General features: G+C 40.6%; 1 protein-coding gene across 1 annotated transcript; it reads left to right on the top strand.

Annotated features, from left to right (window-relative positions):
• Window positions 1-402: 402 nt before the first annotated feature.
• Window positions 403-8,381, top strand: GZMA (granzyme A). Its single transcript, XM_032627138.1, has 5 exons — window positions 403-636; window positions 3,215-3,353; window positions 4,785-4,926; window positions 5,178-5,447; window positions 7,505-8,381. Exons 1-5 carry the CDS (start codon window positions 567-569, stop codon window positions 7,664-7,666), a joined length of 783 nt encoding a protein of 260 aa, XP_032483029.1. The 5' UTR covers window positions 403-566; the 3' UTR covers window positions 7,667-8,381.
• Window positions 8,382-9,279: the final 898 nt, after the last annotated feature.

The raw sequence follows: 9,279 nt of genomic DNA, 5'->3' as shown, positions 1-9,279 counted from the left end.
CTCCACAAAGTGGGGAAGGAAAATCCAAGCAGGAGCTTATGAATAGATAAGCCTCCATCCTATATATTTCCACATGCCCTTAGCTGATTAATCCTTACAAAATCCAAGGAGATGACTAGAAAGACACTTGGTTGGTGACCAACTTTTAGGTGGCCAATTTTAAATCTCTGATTTAAGTCTTTAAAGAGCTTTCATTTGTGAATAGAAAAGATAATGTTGCTGCTGATGAAAACTAGAATCCACGAAATCTCAGCTGAAACATTTGGAGTCTCTTCTTGTATACTATGTTCTGATGGCAACGAGGGCCCATTGTCCCCACCCACTCTGTAGAATTACAACCCTCTCCCCTCAGCAATCCTAGCCAAGGAAAGCATGCCCACAGATGAGTGATTACTCACTGTTCTCACTTGTGGTTTGTTTTTTCTTTTTCCTAATACTCAACTTTGAAATTGGAAAGAAAGAAAAGAAAGGAAACCACATCCTTTGTACTCTCGATATATAAATAAGAGCCAATCAAGAACTGAAAACAGATTTTCACATTGATTGACGTGGGGACACCAGCCACAATGAGGAACTCCTCTACCTTTCTGGCAGCCACTCTCTCAATGGTCATTTTCCTCCTTCTAATTCCTGAAGGTAAGACTGATTCTTGTCATTTCCATTATAGCAATTAAGCAAAATGGAGCAGACTCTTTGGCAATATTAGCTAAGTGTACTAAGAGGAGATTTTTTTCTCGCAAGCCTTAACATTCTTTCTTGGATTCTACATGTATCTTTATTTTAGAAAGAAAAACAACCTTCTTTCTTCTTTACAATTCCTTTACAAAAGATAATAGAACCACCAGTGCTGCCAACTTGGGGCTTGAAAACTGCCAAAAAGGACACTGTAAAAACAAGTAAACAAACAAACAAAAAGTTCTTAAGTTAGGAAAACAAATAGGACCTTTCAGGGAAGGAATAGTGATGCCTCAGCCTTTCTTGCTGCAGAAAAAGCATAGATAGCTTTAATGACAAAATCGACAATACTTCAATAATAAATAAATATATATATTTTTAAACCTGACCTAGACACACCCCAAGAATCAGGAATGATTCAAATATTTATCATTATTTCTCTAGGTTAGTGTGTCCTTGGGAATACATTAGGACATTGGGAGCACCCTCGCATTGACTCTTTGGAAGTGCTATAGTGTTTTGTATTACGCTTATTCTTTGACGTACTAAGTAGTAACCAAGTTGCCTGGTTTTGTGTGAGTTGCACATGCGTCTGTTTGAAATGCTGCAGAAGTCATGGGATTATCGCTAGAAGGGTAATAGCCCCGGGGTAGCTCTAGATGTTCCTTAAAAACTTTCTAGGCAGTGAAAAGCACTCTGGGGCTAGGCTGAACTGTGCTGACAAATGTGGAGCAGCCATGGGTTTTCCCCACATTCTGGCAGCTTTTGGAGATGGAAGTGGTGGGCAGGTGCTGATGCAACAACCTAGCTTACCAAAAATTCCCAAGGAAGTTCTCTAGCTTATCTTGCACCTAAAAGTTTTAGAAATAATAAGGTTACAGGGCATTAGAAACAAAAGGGTGGGCAGAGTACTATAAGTATGGCATAGCACGACTATGGTCAGGCACGTTAAATCCTCCACAACAGTGAAAACAGAGCAGATTTTAAAAATCCACTCTTATCTTTTCTTCAAAGGAAACAACAAAAGCAACTTACTCTTTGTTTCCTGTGGTCAGAGAGAGCAATGTGGGTCCCTAAAAGGAACAGACACAGCAAAGCAAGACTTGATGCTCTGGACGGGAGGTCTCAATCCTTCTACACGTTAGAATCCTCTGGAGGGTTTGAAACAATGCTGATATCCCAGCCCCAGTGATTTTAATTTATTGTGATTCTGGGTGGGAACCAAGAATTGCTAGCTTTAAAAGCTTCTCACCTGCTCTAAATCCTATTCCCGAATCCTAGGTTGTGGGATGTGGGGACTTTTTCTGAGGTGGTATTTGTGCTCACCAAACACAGGACTCTGCAAAACGAACTATTATACTGAGTTTATGATTTCTGCAGCCCAGACGGTCCAAAGATGCATCTTTGAAATCCATCTATTTGTGATACACCCCAGGAAAATTGAGATGTAGGTGAAGTTCTCTTGGTTTCTCTAAGTTCCTTATCTTTTTACTTCTAGAGTCTAGGACTTCTCCTTCCCAACTCCCTTCTGGAAACCAACTTCCCCTTCCCCCACTCTCATCATTTACACCTCATTGTAAATCTGGCAATGAGTTAGCTTTAATAATGGAGTAACAGGCACTGTGCCCTATTGAAGCAAACCTGAGTCCCAGCCAATAGTCAGGAGAAATGTTTGGGGAGAATCCAAGAACATCTGGTGTAGGAAGGTGATGCTGAGAGTATATCACACGGGCATAAGATCCTCTCAACCAACGTGTATGGTTTGCCTCGTGCTTTGGTCTCACTGTTCGCTAATAGTGAATCTCTACTCTTGTTCTATCACCAAAGAAATTTTACTAAGGCAGAATTCTCTCCCTATAGCATCTTCTCTCCTCTCTTCATTGGAAAAGGGCTTAAATTAAACCATGTGGTACAGTCTGGAGATTGAAGGGGAGCTTCAGTTGCAAAAGATATTATTCTCTCAATTTATGAGTGAGAAGAGTGCAAATTTCAATAAGCAAAAGTCTCACAATGACCAAAGAACTCAAGGGTAGGCTCACAGCTAACAGGTACTAATATCAGTTTGTAAGCTGTGGGGTTTTGCAAGGGCTTGGGACAAAAAGAGTGGTTTTCAAGCTTCTAAAAGCCACCCTGCTTCCCCAAATTAATACTTAGCCAGAAAGGGAGAGGTGTGGGAGAGCACTCAAGGTTGTCATCATCACCAGCGGCTCCTTGTGTTACTGGTATAAACCCATGCACAGTTGTCTGCCTTTGCAAGCCCTGAGGCCTGAGGTCAGTGGTTGTGACAGATTTCCAGCCTGATAATCCCTGGAACGGCCAAAGGCATGGTTTCTGCGGATGAAAGAGCAAGACCTTCTCAGAAAGTCCAACAGGAATGGGATTTACATTCAGATATCTGAAATCCACATGAAGATGGGGAGGATGCCCTCATCTCCCCTCGTCTCTAAGTGGGAAATGCGTGTCTAGTCTTAGAAACATGGCTTTAGGTAGAACTCTTTGGAGGGGTCACTGATATGACTTGTCTTTTTCTTTTTAACAGATCTCTGTGCAAAAATTATTGGAGGAAATGAAGTGACTCCTCATTCAAGACCCTACATGGTGCTTCTTCAAGAGAAAAGTATCTGTGCCGGGGCTTTGATTGCAAAAGACTGGGTATTGACTGCAGCTCACTGTAACCTGTAAGTGCTTGGGTTTAAAAAACATTCGTGGAGATATTCTAACTTGGGGGAATATTAATGAAGACAGTAAATACCACTAAAGCCACAAGATCTTTACATCGCTTACATCTTTGACAAATTGCTTTACCCCAAAAGGGAGTTGAGCCCAGGCTCGGCCCTAAAGAATCCGACCAATGAGGAAGCATCAACCAGAGCTCTTCCGGAAGATCTCCCCTAGAGCTTCCCTAGATGCTTCTGATCTTGACTTCATGATGGTGCAGAAGGGTGAAAATTTCAGTGTCCCCTCAGGGGCCTGAGCACCACTGTCAAGCAGAGAAAGCTTCTTTTGAATGCCTTCCTGTTTTTCTTATGAACTTCTCACGCCTTCAGCCATCTCTTAACCACCGTCAACCACTGCCTTCAAACCTCTTCCAGGGCTGGTCTTTTCTCTGCTCCTAAATCAAACTTCTAAACCTAAATCAAGCTTCTGTCTATTATGATAACCACTATCATGTTGGCTATGTAATTACCTATGGCTATACACATTTACATTAATTAAAGTTAAATCAAATTACAAATTTAGGTCCTCGGTCTCACTGGCCACATTTCGAGTCCTCAGTAGCCTACACGGGGCTCCATATTGGACAGAGCAGATCTATAGAACATTTCATCATCAAAGTATAGTCTACTGAAAGCACTGTTCTACTATCTTAAGTGAGACTAATATCAGCTGTGTAATGGAAAAACAGCAATGTGAATATATGGTTGGTGTAGTTTATACACTAAGATGTGAGTGATAATGGCCTTCATCATTAATGCATCAGAGAGGATCTTGATTTTATTAACCAAAATGAACCTTTAGCATGGAGTAATAAAAGGAAAGAATGCTGGGACCCTCCTGCAGACCACCATCCCCTCAAACACACACTCAATGCCATGCAAATAGGGTCTTCCACTAAGCGATCTATCTCTGAAAGTTTTCCCATTTAAGTCTACTGTTCTCTTACAAAGATTTCTTCAGTGCATTAGTCTACAACTATCGAGTGTCTTTTGCTTTTGTCTCTAGACTACTGAGATCTCTGTTTTCCAGTCATCTGCAACCTGATTCTCTATGACAACTAAAGCAAGGTTGAGGGGACGGCAGTAAAATCCCAACAAAGATCCCAAGACTTGGCTTAGCTGCCATGGAATTCTCTTATCATTTGTTTTTCAGTGAAACTAGTTTAGCTTGTTATAAATAAGCTGCAGGTGATCATGATGATAATGGTAATGATAAATTCATAAACAATTCACTTTTTATTCTTTAAAGTACACATTTTTTTCTGAGCCACAAACAAGTATTTTCACAGCAAGCATATTTACAAATGGGACAATGAAACTGATCAGCACATAATATGCTCAGCTTCTGATTTAAAGAGTAAACCAAATTAACGGTGTTGTGTCTGTTTTCAGGAACAGAAGATCCCAGATCGTTCTTGGGGTTCACTCAATAACCAAGAAAGAGCCTGAAAAACAGATCATGTTTGTTAAGAAAGAGTTTCCCTATCCATGCTATGACCAGGACACGCATGAGGGTGATCTTAAACTTCTGAAGGTACGAACCTTTGATTATACTTTTGATTGAAAGTATAGAAGCTCCTACAGTCTGGCCACCTACATGGAAACCTTTCTCAGTGCCCCGATAACTACAGACTGTAGCTGCGTAAGGGGGTGGGGGATGGGGGTCCCTGAGGGTTCAGCTAGAATTTAAATAAAAGTGTACAATTTTAGTTTTTTTAATTTATTTTTATTGGATGAAATTCTTAATTATCTCATTCTGTTAACTTTTTGCTTGTCTTCCAACAGCTGAACAAAAAAGCAACAATTAATAAAAACGTGGCTATCCTTCCCCTCCCTAAATTGGGGGATGATGTGAAACCTGGAACTATGTGTCAAGTTGCAGGGTGGGGTAGGTTTCGCAATAATTCACCTCCGTCTGATATTTTGAGAGAGGTCAATGTCACCGTCATAGACAGAAAAATCTGCAACGATCAAAGCCACTATAATTATAACCCTGCGATTGGACTGAATATGATTTGTGCCGGAAGCCTCCAAGGTGGAAGAGATTCCTGCAGTGTAAGTAAAATAAGATTCCAAACTCTAGCTGTTGGGTTAACTCATGCAGATGTAGAGAACGTGAAGTCACTCTTTGCCTTGTCATGACACTGGCTTCTACAGCGTCCTAGTGCTTTTAAAAAGAAGTTTGATAGGGCTTCCCTGGAGGCGCAGTGGTTGAGTGTCCGCCTGCCGGTGCAGAGGACACGGGTTTGTGCCCCGGTCCAGGAAGATCCCACATGCCGCGGAGCGGCTAGGCCCCGTGAGCCATGGCCGCTGAGCCTGTGCGTCCGGAGCCTGTGCTCTGCAAGGGAGAGGCCACAACAGTGAGAGACCCGCGTACCACAAAGCTCCAGTCAAATTAATTAATGTTCTCAGCTCAGGTGAGTTGTTCATCATAAACCATGCTAGTGCCTGGGTTGAACTACTACAAATTCTTGATTTTATATCGAAAACCACTAGGAAGCTATTTTTTCTCGTTTTTCATATTAACATATATAGATCTAAACTGAAAAATATATAACACTAAGGAGAGCTGAAGTCAGCGTTCCTCTAGGGCCTTCAGTACGTTTTCCCCATCTGATCACCCCCCAAAAATTCCTCTGCCGTTTAACCAGGTAAGTCTGAAATGCCTGCGTTCCCAAGACAGACTCAAGATCTCCAGGGTAAACCCCATAGCTTCCTAGAGCTGAGCTCAACCCCTGGAAACAACTTCCAAGCATGATCCATTCCAAAGTACACACAAGCCTGCCTACCATATGCCCTGAGAAGGGCTGGGACTGGGCTCCGCTTAAAGATAGGAGTAGAAGAACCCTTGACAAAGGTTTAAGCTCTGAGCACTGGTTTGTCACTTCTCATTTCACTGGGATGGAGCTGAGCCCTCAGAGCCTTGCATTTGCAGAACTCTGTGTACAAGCCTCAACAGCCCTTCATCTGGCACCACCCATCCTCCCTAAAGCCAGAAACAGCCAAGCTGGTCTCTAGACCTTAAATACATTTAAATATGCTGATTCTAAAGTTCCTTGAGAGAATACAAGGTCACACATTGGGTGGCTCACGCACTAGAATAAAGCATGATTTACAGCTAACTGAAGCCTCCCTCCTAGTGGAACCAGGCAGTTCCAAAGTGTTATCACTGACTTGCCGGGAGCATCCATCTAGCAACAGATGCTCTAAGGAGACTCGGGAGGAAAATCAAAGAATAACATAAATTCCACGAGAGCAGTACTTTTTGTCTATTTTTTTTTCTTTTTGTCTATTTTGTTCACTGATTTAGTCCTAGTGTCTAGAAGACTACATGGCACATGGTAGATGCTCCATAAATATTGACTAAATGAACGATGTTTGCTAGAAAAGAATGGTGTTTGTGGGAGTTTGAAGGAATTGACCTCCAAGGTCTAATTTTAATGTTCATTGATACTATATAGGGTGATAGACTGGCAGATTAATAACACAAGTTTTAAAATGTAATTTTCTCTTCAATGATTACTGTATTGATTAGTTGAATTTTATTTTGAGTCTTTCGCACTCAATACGCTCTTTAGAGATACTGTTGTATAACTTATTTCATTAAATGTTTCTTTCTCATTAAAAAAAAAAGGAGACTCGAGGTAGCAATTTCTGTCTATTTGAGAAGGGGAAGGAAAAGGTTGCTTTGGCTTTGTTCCTTTGGGAAGACAATTATCTGCTGGAGGAACTAGAAAGCATGGCTTTTATTCTTTGCCTCAGTGGCCAATCTGCATTTGACTATTTTATCCCTTGAGCGATTATTAAACATTTTGAGAAAATGACAAACAGGAGAGTTTCTAAAGCAGAGAATTTGTCTCAACGTTAGTGGATTACACAAATAATACAAGTTTCATTTCAATTTTCACTGCTTCATAAACAAATCGAGAAAACCAATTTGAACATATTATTGAATATTCCCAAACATTTGGGTTTTTTAAGCACTAATTGTCAAGTAAGTCAAGGCTGGTCTTAACTTCACCTTAAAGGCTCCACATTAAATGGAATTTCTTCCATTCTGCTAGTGGTCATATTTGGTGCCAGTCTTCATCATTCCTCTTGTTTTCCCCCAGGGAGATTCTGGGAGCCCTTTGATATGTGAAGGCATTTTCAGAGGCATCACTGCCTTTGGCCTTCCAGGGAAATGCGGAGACCCTCGAGGACCTGGCGTCTATACTCTTCTCTCAAAGAAACACCTCAGCTGGATAGCTAAGACTATGAAACATGCAGTTTAGATAACCGTATTTCATTTCATTTGCTGTTACTTCTTTTTTTAAAATTTTTATTAGAGTATAGTTGATTTACAATGATGTATTAGTTTCAGGTATACAGCAAAGTGAATCAGTTATTCATATACATATATTCACTCCTTTTTTTTAGATTCTTCTCCCATATAGGCCATTACAGAGTATTGAGTAGAGTTCCCTGTGCTATACAGCAGGTTCTTATTAGTTATCTGTTTTATATATAGTAGTGTGTATACGTCAGTCCCAATCTCCCAATTTATCCCTCCTGCCTCTTATCCCCTGGTAACCATAAGTTTGTTTTCTATATCCATGACTCTACTTCTGTGTTGTAAATAAGTTCATTTGTACTCTTTTTTTTTTTTAAGATTCCACATATAAGCGATATCATATGATATTTGTCTTTCTGTGTCTGACTTACTTCACTCAGTACAACAATCTCTAGGTCCATCCATGTTGCTGCAAAGCATTATTTTGTTCCTTTTATGGCTGAGTAATATTCCACTCTATATGTGTACCACATCTTCTTTCTCCATTCCTCTGTTGATGGACATTTAGGTTGCTTCCATGTCCTGGCTATTGTAAGCAATGCTGCAATGAACATTGAGGTGAATGTATCTTTCTGAATTATGGTTTTCTCCAGGTATATGCCCACTGCTGTCATGTCTTAATTTTATCATAAATAAAATCAATTTGTATCACTGTACTTGTTGCTCTCCTATAACTTGAGCAGGCAGATCTCCACCAGCAAAGTGAACCAGAGTAATATAGAGACCTTGCGGATAATGCAAAGGAGAGATCAGGGACCAATGTCACCTGTGTCATCCATGTGACAAGTGACATGCAAACTTGGCTTGAAATATTCACTTCACTGATTCAGTGGGTCCCAGCAGGAGGGACACTAAGGTCAGTCTATCTAGTAACAAGTACAGTGAAGGGCTCAGCAATTCTGCAAGAAACAGAGACAGCCAGTCTGGAGCGTTTGGATTAAAAGGAAATGTTTGCCCTTCAAAGGCCATTGTTCCACATCAACACCTGCTGTTCAGATTTATATGTAAGAATCTGAGTCGATGGGAGAAGTAGAAACAGAAAATGCCTTACAGTATTTTCCAAAGGCAGGTGAGAAACAGAAATTAAAATTCTAGGGGATATTAATGAGGCACTTAGCTAGCCAAAAAAAGGATACAAGGAAAGTCAGCCTCCTTTCTCAGTAGTTTGAATTTAAGCCTTGGATTATCTAGGTGATTTCTTGGTTCCCCTTGTCATTGAGTCTGGGTAGGTCTAATCAACATGGTGGTTACAGTGACTGCCATCTCATACTAGGGAGTGAGTGTTGAATCGTGGCCTGAAATTTTCCTTTGGGAAAAAACTCAAGATATTTATTCAGCGTATTGAACTTAGTGGATAGTCATCAGCCCAGTAGCCACTTGAAGATGAGATTATGTGAACAGATTCCTCTGATTTCCATCAGTTCCCTTTGGAATATAAATCTTATATGTGTGTGCATGTATACATACATAAACATATACATACACACACACACAGTATATCCAAACTAAGAACATACAGCAACACTAAGAGACAGCTTCTTAAAACAAATGAAG

The sequence above is a fragment of the Phocoena sinus genome, chromosome 3 (assembly GCF_008692025.1).
Source record: "Phocoena sinus isolate mPhoSin1 chromosome 3, mPhoSin1.pri, whole genome shotgun sequence".
In the NCBI taxonomy this organism is placed as follows: Eukaryota; Metazoa; Chordata; class Mammalia; order Artiodactyla; family Phocoenidae; genus Phocoena; species Phocoena sinus.
This window is presented reverse-complemented; position numbering and strand designations above follow the sequence as displayed.